This window comes from Theropithecus gelada, chromosome 13 (genome assembly GCF_003255815.1).
Source record: "Theropithecus gelada isolate Dixy chromosome 13, Tgel_1.0, whole genome shotgun sequence".
Lineage (NCBI taxonomy): Eukaryota > Metazoa > Chordata > Mammalia > Primates > Cercopithecidae > Theropithecus > Theropithecus gelada.
Genome location: NC_037681.1, coordinates 91,714,678 through 91,727,329, shown reverse-complemented (window position 1 = coordinate 91,727,329; position 12,652 = coordinate 91,714,678). Strand labels below are relative to the sequence as shown.

The 12,652-nt window shown below is 50.3% G+C and overlaps 1 protein-coding gene across 2 annotated transcripts; it reads right to left on the bottom strand.

Annotated features, from left to right (window-relative positions):
* Positions 1–638: 638 nt before the first annotated feature.
* Positions 639–12,162, bottom strand: NAGK (N-acetylglucosamine kinase). Of its 2 annotated transcripts, XM_025354236.1 has the most exons (10): positions 10,850–12,162; positions 8,966–9,050; positions 8,712–8,810; positions 7,731–7,872; positions 6,806–6,916; positions 5,963–6,075; positions 3,503–3,590; positions 2,605–2,702; positions 1,645–1,723; positions 639–962 (listed from the first exon to the last, which is right to left on the bottom strand). In XM_025354236.1, exons 1-10 carry the CDS (start codon positions 10,876–10,878, stop codon positions 772–774), a joined length of 1,035 nt encoding a protein of 344 aa, XP_025210021.1. In that variant the 5' UTR covers positions 10,879–12,162; the 3' UTR covers positions 639–771. The 2 variants fall into 2 exon arrangements, with proteins under 2 accessions (XP_025210021.1, XP_025210022.1); XM_025354237.1 differs by lacking the exon at positions 8,966–9,050.
* Between the last annotated feature and the right edge of the window lie 490 nt (positions 12,163–12,652).

The window sequence follows — 12,652 nt, the reverse complement described above, 5'->3', positions numbered from 1 at the left end:
ATGTCTGCTCTTCACTGATGCTCCTCATTCCCAGGGCCACACAACACAGAAAGTGTCGGCTGTAAGCAGAGCCAGGCTAGTAGCAGCCAGGAATAGGTCGGCCACCTAGGTAAATGATGCCTAGTTGGTCTTCTTGGAGATCTCAGCCATCCTCATAACCTTTCAAGAACTCATTCATGTGAAAAACTGCAGAACGTCCTGCTTACCTGCAATTACTAAATCCAGTGAGGTTCTGATGCCCCCAGTCTAGAATTGTACCTTCCCCCTAAATCCTGCTGGGAGTCTCAGGAGAGGGTGTGATATGCCTAAGGTACTCTCTGTGATGTTCTGCATGGCGAACACTTGTTTCTGGTGACTGTGGTCACACAGGAATGGTTACCCACTTGACACGACAGGAGAAAACAGGTCACAGATTAACTGGCAGCCACATAGTGCATATGTGTGGTAATGTGGGGGGAAGGGTAGCACGCAGATAAATTATCTGCCCAAGTGCATGCTGAGTGGATGCAGATCACCGGCTGAGCACCTGGGGGCGGGGCTTTAAACCCTGGGCTAAATCCACTCCTTAGGCTCCGGGATATCTGCTGGCAGGTGCACTGAGGATGTACACAGCATATGTGTTTGATAATGCAGTCCAATTGGGGAGTGGATAAAGTGCGTTTATTTTCTTCTATGTTTGTTTTTGTAAAAAGGAGAAAGGAAGCAAAAGACTCCTTCCTTCCAGACCCAGTGTCCACTGAGCTTGGAGTGGGTGGAGTAGGGACCAGCCCCCTAGGAGAAGGTGTAGGAATAGAAGGCAACGGCATTGGCGCTATAGTCCATGGGGAAGAGGTGCCCGATATGCCTGGCCCCTAGGCTGGCCCCTCCCAGAGCGGAGGAGTGCCTCAGCTTCATCAGGGTGAAGCTGGAGAAGAAGTTCTGAGCCTGGATCTCTCTGCCCTGGGTCAGCGCCAAAAGAAAACCTGGAGGGAAGAACACAAGGACAGAGATAAGAGGAGACCAGCAACCTGTACGGGGGCCAGGAAGGAAGAGAGACAAGGACGCCCAGACCCTGAGGTACTCCTGTAGAGGTGCTGGAGGGGCCTACATGCCAAGTCCCCAGCACACAGGGTGCACTGGGTACTTGGGTATTGGAGCCAGCAGCACAGGGGGCCTGTCCTCCTCTCAGCTCCAAAGGACCCAATGCCAGGAACTCCATGGTAGGAATGGGAGTCCTTGAGCTACTTCAGAATGTCCAGTGGAAACCATCCAACTGCCTGGCATAAGGCTGCCAGGGCTAAGCAGCCAGGCCTCTTTTCTTCCGGCTAGAATTATGTTGACTAGGGATGTCCCCACAGGTTATCACGTGCCAGTCAGTGCTCCAATTTTAAGTTTGATCTGTCTTTAACTTTTAAAAAGTGGCTGTGATTCAATAAATCATTTGGAACACAACATGTTTTCAAGAGTTCAAGGAAGGTGGATGGGACGTCATTAAAGGGCTCAATGGCAGAGTGAGGTTGAGGGCCTTAGATGGGAGCATCAGTGGCCTGTCTAGGCCTCAGGGTCCAGGAAGCAGGTTCTCTCTGGGGCAAGCAGCTTTGCTGGGCCACCTCCTTTCCAGCCCTGTCCCCTGCCCTTGCCCTTCCAGCCTCCCCGCAGGCTCACCTTCCTTCAGCAGCTCCCAGCTCTTCCACACGGAACCCACGCAAAGGATGGGGAGTCCAATCTCGCCCTGGAACAAGACCTAGGTGGAGAGCAGAAAATGGATACGGGGGCCAACCTAGCCTCTCCAGTGCTGAAGCAGGGAGTCTCCTATGAGCAACCCACCCTATCCCAGTGACTCACCCTCAAGCCAAGAAACAGTAGATAGACTCAGGAAAGGGGGAAAAAAAGGAGGAAAATAGGAGAGACTCAGAGAGGCCAAGGAGAGAAGAGGAAGGAAAAAGCATTGAGCAACAATAGAGAGGAAGGAAAGAGAGAAGTGAGGGAAATTAACAGAAACATGACTGAACTGAAATGAACTGAAAAAAAGGGGACAGGCTGGGCACAGTGGCTCATGCCTGTAATCCTGGCACTTTGGGAGGCCAAGGTGGGTGGATCACTTACGGTCAGGAGTTCAAGACCTACCTAGCCAACATGGCAAAACCCTGTCTCTACTAAAAATACAAAAATTAGCTGGGCGTTGTGATGCGCGCCTGTAATCCCAGCTACTGGGGAGGCTGAGGCACGAGAAACACTTGAACCTGGGAGGTGGAGTGGGAGGCAGAGGCTGCAGTGAGCCAAGATCGCGCTACTGCACTCCAGCCTGGCTGACAAGAGTGAGACTGTATCTCAAAAAAATAAACAATAAAATAAAAAAAAAAAAAAGGAAAGGGGACAGCACACACACACATACATTAAACCAATACACTATATATAAATACAGATTACAGGTCAATTACAGAGGTGGGCATTTGACCAAAGAACTTTTTTGTTACAGACATTCTGCAGAATGTTTCTCAGACCCTAAGTTCATTTAAAATAGTATCCAATTTACACAGGGTTTGATGGGATAGTCCCATCCCCAGTGGGAAAGGACCACCCCTCGCCCAGCAGCTCCCCACCTTCACTCCCACCTCAACTTACCGGGTCAATCTCGGGCAACACTGCTACGATGTGTCTGCCCAGCATCTCCCCAGCCTTCCTGAAGATATAGCGGGAAAGGGGGTCTCCCTGCTGAGCACCTGGGGTAGGGAGGATGGAAGAACGGAACTGGTGAGAAATGAGGGAGCTGCCATTCCTGGGCTATTCTCTCTCTGTTGCAAGGCAGCCACCATGGGAGCACCCTGAGCTAGCAGGACTCTACTGCAGGATGGATGCCTGCCTCGTGGCAGGTGGAGAAGCAAGTCTCCACTGACAAACAGCTCTGGGGACCCAGGACCCTAGATGAACAGCTGGATGGGACTCCTGTCAGTGCCCTCCACCCACTTCTAACAATCTGTTGTTGGTTAGCCTGTTCCTGGCTCTTTTCTAGAGGGGACTCAGTCCAGCAGGATCGAAGAGAGCCCTAGAATGCCCTGAGGCTGCAGGAACCCAAATTAAGGCAGGATGAACCTTACAGTGGAGAAAGAGCAATGTACAGATATACAAGCCCTCTGTTCAGCATCTCCTGACACCCAACAAAATATGCCTAACATCTCTATAATACCCTAGTTCTTTGAGTATAATTGGCAGGAAAAAAAAGTTATAGATTTGTCCAAAGGACAACTGCTTCATAAATTCCTCAGAAACAGGCATACAGCCTACACAAGCCATGACAGCTATTAAAGAGAAAAACACAGGTAATACAAAACTGTCAACACAACCCACGTGCCCTTCTGCCTCCACCCCAAGGCCCACCAGCACCAAGGCCAGTGGTAGCAGAGAACTGAGGTCACTCGGTGAGAGGAAAATTGTTGTCCAGTCCTGTCTGAACCCCATTCAATCTCCCAATTGGGGATCTTTGAAGAACAAAGCCACATAAAACCCACCCCACCTCCAGTACCTTCTGCAATTTTCCGGCAAAACCCAGCAAACCTGCATTTATCAAAGTCCCTATACAGGTGAGTGAGTATTCCTAGCCGATCTGGCACCTGAGAGGAGAAAGGGCACAAGAGAGTCATCAGAAGCAAAAGAAAATCCCAATCTGCCCACCAAAGTTGGCCTTCCTAATGTCTCTACTGTTGGAAGAGCTAGAATAATTTTTTTTTAACTCCAAAGTACAAGGATTTGAGATTTCTCATTTGAGAAAAGTTATTTGTTTTCTCTAACATGGACTTCATTTTTCTTACAGATTAGTTTGAAGGCAGCACAGAGAACAGAATTGTGTTCACCAAAGTGTTTCCTGTAGTTTCTTGAGCTGTTCTTTTTTTTGTAATTTTTTTTTTTCCTTTTTAGAGACAAGGTCTTGCTGTTACCTAGGCTGGCCTTAAGCAATCCTCCCACGTCAGCCTCCTGAGTAGCTGGGTTGGGATGTTCTTGAAAAGATTTCTTTGGTCAAAGGAATCTAAGGAATATTGCATATTGTAACTCTCCCTTGGGGAGTCACAATGCACATTAGCAAATTAAAGGCTCTGAGAAGTCCTGCAATCAAGAAATCAATTTGTTTCTCCCAAAACTTATTTGACCACAGAAGGCAGGTCCTTCCAATCCCAACAAATTTACACATCTTTGACACCTCTAAGGTCCTGAGGAACCAACGATTCCCCAGAATCCTTTTTTTTTTTTCTTTTTTGAGACAGTCTCCCTCTGTCGCCCAAGCTGGAGTACAGTGGTGCGAATCTCAGCTCACTGCAACCTCCGCCTCCCAGGTTCAAACAATTCGCTGCCTCAGTCTCCTGAGTAGCTGAGATTACAGGTGCCCGCCACCACATCCAGCTAATTTTTGTATTTTTAGTACAGATGGGGTTTCACCATGTTGGCCAGGCTGGTCTTGAACACCTGACCTCAAGTGATCCGCCCACCTTGGTCTCTCAAAGTGCTGGGATTACAGGTGTGAGCCACCGTACCCGTCCCCCAGAATACATTTTTTTTTTTTTTTTTGAGACAGAGTCTCGCTCTGTCACCCAGGCTGAAGTGCAGTGGCACGATCTCAGCTCACTGCAAGCTCCGCCTTCTGGGTTCACACCATTCTCCTGCCTCAGCCTCCTGAGTAGCTGGGACTACAGGCGCCTGCCACCACGCCTGGCTAATTTTTTGTATTTTTAGTAGAGACAGGGTTTCACCGAATTAGCCAGAATGGTCTCGATCTCCTGACCTTGTGATCGGCCCACCTCGGCCTCCCAAAGTGCTGGGATTACAGGCATGAGCCACCGTGCCCGGCCCAGAATACATTTTAAGTAAATGTCTGAGGGAGTGGGTGGTAAAACTTGAGCACCTACAGCAATGTAGTAAGCATGTTATATACTATCTCATTTGATCTTTGTAACAACCCTATAAGAATGACTAAAGGATAGAAGAGGGAGCAGCAGACCTATCAGTAGAGTTTGGAACCAATTGACTGAGTTGGGATAGCTTAACAGTTACTAACTGCACCTCCTATGACAACTGCTCATCAAGTGATTTCTCTGCCTGGTCCCCTCCTATTCCTCACCTTGGCCTAGCCGGGGCTCCTCTTTCATCATCAATCCCTCAGCCCTGATAATCTAGGCCCTACTTCCCAGCATCTCTATTTTCCTTCCTTGGTCCTGGTCCCAGCCCCAGCCCCAGCCCACCTAAATGGCTGGAGAGGAAGACTAACTGGGCCTCACAGGTAGCTATCAAATAAACTCAACAACCTTGTCCTCTCCCTTTTACCTTCTCTCCCGCCTTTTACTTCTGGTTCTGCTAAAGGCAGGTGTTTCCTAACTTACCACAAAAGAACACGGCACAAACAAGGAGGAGTCAATCTCCAGTGCCCTGGGGAGGAAGATGCATCTCCCCCAGAACTCTCCCTGTCCACCTCTTCAGGGGCTCTCTTGACCCTTCCAGGCCAGAAGCAGCTCACAGCCCAGTGCATGCGTTCATACTCTACCTGCTGTCTCTGCCCTCCGACCCCACCCTGAACTTTTCATTCTAACCTAGAACGCCATCTGCTTTCACTTCCCAGCAGATTCTAGCTGCCCAATAATGAAGTCTGCCTAATCACTTGTCCCCAAACCACCCCTTCCTCATGACTGACACCCTCCTAGAATGCACCACCCTGTCCTAGAATGCACCTCCTAGAATGCACCACCCTGTCCTAGAATGCACCTCCTAGAATGCACCACCCTGTCCTAGAATGCACCTCCTAGAATGCACCACCCTGTCCTAGAATGCACCTCCTAGAATGCACCATCCTCACCTACGACTTCACCCTGCAACTCAGACCCACAGCTCATCCTATTTCCTGCCTACCCGCCCAGGCCCTCCTCTGCATCCACTCTTACTTGGAGTGATTCACTGCCCTACCCCAGGTGTGCATGCTTCCTGGGAGCAGGAGGAGTACCTGGAAATAGTTGAACATGGCCTGTTTGACGGAGCCGATATCATGAGGAGCCGCCTCTAGGTTGTCGATGGAGTCAAACACTATTTTCACCGCTTGGTGTGCGATCCAGTAGGCTGCAGGGAGCAGAGAGGGCTAAGAAGATGGGAGCAGTCACCCTGAGCTCATGAGGAAGGAAACTCAGATCCAGACAGGTTAGTGATCTGCTTGAGTTTTATACAGATTAGGTTTCCTGATTCCCAGCCAGGGGTGGCAGGGGGTGGGAGAGGGGGTGGGGAGGTGTCTAATCAAATGGTACCTGACTGACCAAGATAAGAGAAAGTTGGAGGGGGAAGACAGAATAGGTGAGGCTGTGTCACACCAGCTGCTACCCAAGGATAAGACAAGGTCAGTCTGTTGTCACAAATACCACTGGAGTCACTGCCATGAACTGGACCTCAAGGGCCCCTGTGAAAATATACACATGCTACTTGGAGAGCGGTGATGGTGGGAAGGGCTTCTACACCCTTTCCCCTAGCAGACTGGTATGCCATCTCCTGGCATCTATGGCCTTACCCTCAGTTTCAACTCCTCCCTAAGGACAGCAAGTCAACACAGGCAGGCCCCTGTGCTGAGGGATGAATCTGAGTCCTGGGTGCAAGTCACTGCTGGAGAGCAGGGTCAGCAGCTAGTCCAGCCTTTGCACCTCTATGATCTCGGTCATGATCCTGCACATGGAATGGCCGGTTCAGGAGTTGTCCCCAGGAAGCCCCAAGGGCTCCGTGAGCCAAGGGTAGGGAGAGAAAGACAGGGAATGAAGGAAGGGGCAGATCCAGGACCAGGAGCTGGGCCAGTCAGTGAGCTCACCTGAACCCTCATCACCCATCATATGGCCCCAGCCACCGCAGCCACTCTCAGAGCCATCAGGGTTGATAAGCCTGCAGTTGGAGCCTGTTCCAGCTATGAGCACAACTCCACCTGGGGAAAGGGAATAGGAGGCTCGGTGCGGCCAAGGCCTAGCACAGAGCAACAGCTTGCTGCTGTGGAAAGACAGCACAGAAACCAGCCCCAGGCAAGCGATCACCACCCAGTCCTGTAGAGGAGAAAACAGGGCCCAGCTAGTTTCCTGCCTGAGGGTGAGGGCCTGGATCTTAGAAAAACTCCAATCCCATAATGCCCTTGTCTAGGGGGACAAAGAGAAATGCAAGCCTGCACCTCTTAGAGGGAATGCGGCTTCTTGCCCAGCCGGTTTTCCAGTGACTCTACTTGCTTTACTGAGATTGTGCTAGACCTGTTCTCAGGGATATTCACTCATACCCTAAACCATCTTATGAATACAACTACCTCTATTTTATAGATGAGGAAACGGAAACTCAAGAGAGTTTTGGAACTTCATCAACATGGTATAGCAGGCAAAACAGGAACTGGGATTCAAACACCAATCCCATGACACCAACACTCTTTACACTATCACAGGGCCACCTCACTTCCTCCTCAGCACTGACAGCTTCCACAGTCTGCCTTCCTCACCACACCGCCCCCAGGGGTTCCCTCATCTGCAGGGGAGTTATGTTTGACTCCACTCCTTGATTCCCATCAAGAGACTTTTCTTGCCCTCCCTCCTGCTGCCTGGTCCTTGCTCTGGCAGAGACTTAAACTACTGAAGGAGTCGAGGGGAATATAAGAGAGGCTGCCTTCTGGATATTTGCAGAACAAGTTTTGTCAGCTGTATCTAGGGGGCTTTCCCAAAAAAAACCAGTTCTCACTCTCACCCCTCCCTCCACTTCCTCACCATCCGGTGTAGCTGTGGCGATGGAGCCGGCGGCATCGGTGGTGATTAAGTAGCTTTCACTCAGGTAGGGAAATCGGTCCCTCAGCTCCTCGATCAGGATCCTCCCCGCGTCCTCCTGATCCCCACCGCTCAGAGATAGGCCCTAGGCCACGTGGGAGGTGAGCGAGTGTGCAGAGCCCCAGCCCCAGCTCTTTTCTCAACCCCCTCCCCGTCCTGATGCCTGATTCCTGTTCTCCCCATCTGGCCATTCCCTGCTCACCCAGCCCGTCCTCCTTTCACCCCACACAATGAACCCTCGGAAGGCTGTGGTTATAAGGACAACCTGGACTGGGGATGGACAGAAGAAAGATGGATTCCACAATGCCAGCTTTGGAGCTTGGGAGGGCGGTAGTGCTCTTAACAGAAAGAGCAGGCAGCAGGGCAGGGTGAGGGGTGATGGAGAGGTAAGTTTGGTTTGGAACACATGGGGTTTGCCCATGGCTGCAGAACATCCCACATGTATGTCCAGGGAGTGGCTGGAGCTACTGCAACTTGGGAGAAAGATTTGAAGCAGGAGTAATAATAGCTAACATTTAATGAGTGCTTACGGGTCAGGCTCTATACTAACTGCTTTGCAATGTATCATGTCATTTTACCTTCCCAACAACTCTGAGGTAGCTACTATCCACATTTTCCAAATGAGGAAACTAAGGCTTAGAGAAGGTAAGTAACCTACACATGGTTACTCAGATACTGAGCAGCAAAGCTGGGATTCAAACCAAGGTCTTGGCAGCTCTCCAAAGCCTGTGCTCTTCCAACACACTTGTAGTTTGTAGGTGGCAACTGAAGCCATGAGACTGGGTGAGATTATGACGATTTCGACACCAGGGACTAAGTCTTGGAGGTCCTTCCCTCTACAGTCATCAAACTCATCTAGTTCAAACTTGCTAGCTGTCTCAGTGTCACTCATGGCTGAATTCCCCGGCTCCACCCCAGACTCACCAAGCTTCGCAGCGGTACCAGAGGATCCACCCCTGCTTTCCGTTTGGCCCTGTTCACCATCTCATTGATCCTCTCCACACACTTGTCTGTCCCGATCAGCTGGCCCCAATCAAGGGAAGAAGGAGTTACAAAGGCTTACAGAAGCTACGTTGCCCCTACAGGCTGCTCTATGAGCCCCAGCCACCACCTCAACAGGAATTACAGAGAATAAAATCAGAACCAAGCCCTCTGATCCCCCTCAGTATGGTTTTTACCCAGTGGTTTGTGCTCAGTCCATCTGCTTCTGCCAGGATCTTCCCATCCTCCGAGACTAAAAGGACCTTGGACCGTGTGCCTCCCCTACAGAACACAAGAGGGCACTTGGTCTTGCTCAGAAAAAACCCACAGAGAGAACTAAGCTTCTGCTGTCCACACTGGCAGAGCCCAGTGTGATGGAAGACACAGTTTCAACAAACTCAATCACCACTCCCAAACCCGCCTCTATGGTTCAGTGTTTGCGTGCTCTTTAACTGAAACATAATTCTCACTCCTCTTCCCTTAGGGATGTCCTTATCCTGCAAAACTCTACTTATACTTCACCTAGTCCTTGAAACCTTTTCTGAGGTGTGGCCCACCCCCACGAATTAGTTAAGTCTCCATTAGTCAAACCTTCACAGTGCCTCTAAAGTTATTAAGGACTCCTCTGTATGAAGAGTGTGTTCAGAGGCTTTGTGTCCACCTCTTACTAGACTTCAAGTTCCACTGGGTCAAGCTCCTGATCACTTACCCTCTCAGCACTAGCACAGGAGCTGGCACGGGCAATGCTCAGCAAACACTCCTAAGAAAAATGGCACATCTCTCTGCTTCCTTCACAATAGCTAAAGACTGCCTTTCAAGATCCAGGTGTCTTTAAGACACCTTTGCGAGTAATGCTGACCACATGACAGGGTGAGTTCATACATACATAAGCAGGTAAACCTTCAAATATTGATTACTGGGGGGTCACGATAGTTCACAGGGAGATCTGTGGTGGTGGGATATATGTTTCTTTATTGATCATTACTTTTAGGAATGGAAGAAGAGGACACTGAAGACCGCTCATCAAACTCAAAGAGGACATGAAATTTCAAGGGGGTAGTTAATACATGAGTTGGCAGATTCAACATCCAAAAGAATGTCTTGACGAACTGGAAGAAACGGGTCATATCTTACAGATGACTATAATAAGGATGAATGCAGACTTCTATCTTGTTTTTTTTGTTTTGTTTTGTTTTGTTTTTAAGTGCTACAGATCCAGGATGGGAAAGACCATTCCTAATAACTCATGGGAAAAGACTGTAGAGTCTGTGAATCAGCAGTGGGGTGTGGCTGCCAGGAAAGTGAAAACAATCACAGATTCGAAAGTACAGTGCTCTGGCTGAGAGGACAGCCACCCCCATTATTCCCTGATTTGACACACTCAGATTCACAGACTGTTGCCACTGACAGGGACGTAGCGATCTTATTTATCCCTATCCTCACTTTGCACATATGTAGCCCAGAGAGGGTAAATATCTTGTCCATAGTCCTACTCAGGGGCGGAACTATTACAAAAAGTTCAGTAAACAAGCTTCTGAGCAGAAAAATGCAATCTAGTGAAAGCAGCATGGCAGGCCAACAGGGATGGAGTGTTTTTCAGACATCAGGACAACTTAGCACTCTGGCTCACAGCTGCTCCAGCTCCCGGATAACCTCCAACCAAGATCTCTGTCCCGCTTTTCCCCACCCCCACTCCCACTCCCCACCCTGCCCCCGCTCAGCAATTTCACACCTGACACCTGTTCTGCAAAACTCTGTCCGAGGTCAGGAATAGGAAAAAGGCGCTGCTTCCCCAGCTGAAGACAGCTGAGTGGGTGTTTCGTGGGAGAAAGGGGCGTGGTTCCGCCAAGAAACACAAAGGATCCCCCACCCGGGGTGTGGCTATTGCACACGCAGAGTCCCCGTAAGCCATACGGCCGCGCGCTGCAGGGCGCCCCTGCGCGTGCACACACCTCTTCTCCGCAAGGTCCCGCCGACCAAAGTGCCCGGACGCCGTGGCTCAAGGCCACCAGCTTGCCAGCCTGGCCACGGCCTTCCGCCCCACCCTCGGGCCCAGGCTCCCTCAGCCGGGCCGCACTCACCCCTCTATACCCCCATAGATCGCGGCCATGCTGCTGCTACCGTCGCCGCTGGTCCCGCCGTTTGCTTTCCTCCCCGCCTGACGCCTCCCTCCCTCCAGCTGGCTGGGCACCGCCCAGTGTCCCGAAAGCTCCCGCGCAGCCAGCTACCGCCCAGTGCGCGTGCGCATGGGCGGGGCGGGGCGCCGGTAGGAGTTGTGGATCGCTGAGTTCCTAAGGGTGGTGTCTCCTCCGGGTCGCGCGACTGCGGTCCGCAGCGGCCCCTCCCGTCCTCCTGGATCCTGCTTCCAGAGATGGACACTAATCCCAAGAGGAGGAACCAAAGAGGGGTATCTAGGTCCGTCGGACCCTTAGGACACGTCACTGCCCTGCCTGCCCCTTAGCGCCCGGAAGTTGCTGGCAGCCCAGCGTTATATTGCGCGTGCGCATTGCTCTTGGCCGCGTAGATTGTGACGCACGCTCGACCAGACCTCCGCGAAGCTGTGGGCTCAGGGACCTACGCTCATAAGCCTGTTACATAAATTACTGTAGTGTTCAACCGAACATCTGCCACGCGATGGCGAGTCACACGGGCACACACGAACACACGCTCACATTGTTGCCCTGCGCTCGTGTGAATGTAGGGATCCGGGAGGAATTGGGAACTAAACAGAGACAAGCCCCCCAGGCGGTCCCGGCAGCAGTGAGGAGGGAGCCTTCACCTCTTACTACCCACCCAGTTTACTTCTTGTGGAGGATGTTTGCAGGGACATAGGCTACTGGGAGAACTAGCAGTTACGGCTTTACAAGTTTTTTATTGCCTTTCAACCCCCATTCCGCTCCCTTTCCTTGCACTGCATCGGGAAAGGGAATGGGATCCCTAGGGGTGCAAATACAGGCCAGGTCAGGGAGAGCTGTGGCTCCTGAGGGCCTCCTCTGGCAGTTCTCGGCCCGCAGGGAGCAGCTTCACGGGCCAGGAGGGGCGGTCAGCTGCCCTTGGCATCTCTTAGGGGAAATCAGCTGGCCTGTCGCCGGTCGAACTCTGTCCCCCTTGACTGCCTGCCATCTTCTGGTGGAGAAACCCTAATAGGCTGCTGTGTCTGGTTATGCTTTAGTGAGAAAATTGTGCTTTTTAAGCTTCCTCATTTCCTACCGTACCACGTTGTAATTCACAGAAGTAAAAAGTAAATCGCTACATGATAGACTCTATATCATGTATTCATTTATAGAATATGTGTATATCATACATTCTATATCAGATAGAGAATGTAATAGAAGAGGGTAGGATTTTTTTATGCCTATCTACGACATTTTTTATTCACAGCACATTAGAGCTGGAAGATTATCCAAGACACATATTTTTAGAATTACAGAGTTAATAGATTCTGGTGCAATTAAACTGGGCAGGATTTTTGGAGACTAGATTGTAGGTGGATTTTGAAATAAGTGTTTCTCTCCTGTACTACTGCAATGAGCCATGGGGCCTATGTGTATGATAATATTAAGTTTGTCTTTGTATTGCTTGTTTAGGCAAGCAAGTAAAAGGGAAAGTGCCTAGGTTTAAGACAAGAATTGAGTTGACCATTTACTAGCTGGATGATCTTGGGTGACTTACAGGTAATTGCTGCAGCCTGTCCTCTACAAAATGGAAATGATAAACATCCCCCTGCTGGGGCTAACGCAAGATTTAAATGCCGAAAGACTTTTGGAAATCATAAAGTCCTTCACAGATCTTAACTAACTTGTATTTACATTACCAATTAGTGTGTGCTGTCCTACACAGTATCCATATGTGATTACTGAGCACTTGAAATGTGGTTAGTCCAA

What these genes read in the sequence shown, in the direction of transcription:
- NAGK (XM_025354236.1), bottom strand. Translation starts at nt 10,878, where the DNA reads ATGGCCGCGATCTATGGGGGTATAGAGGG. An exon ending in ATCTATGGGGGTATAGAGGG is followed by an intron (nt 9,051 to 10,849) that starts GTGAGTGCGGCC and finishes TGTGTTCTGTAG; the next exon opens with GGGAGGCACACGGTCCAAGG. An exon ending in TGTTGCCCGAGATTGACCCG is followed by an intron (nt 1,724 to 2,604) that starts GTAAGTTGAGGT and finishes CTCTCCACCTAG; the next exon opens with GTCTTGTTCCAGGGCGAGAT.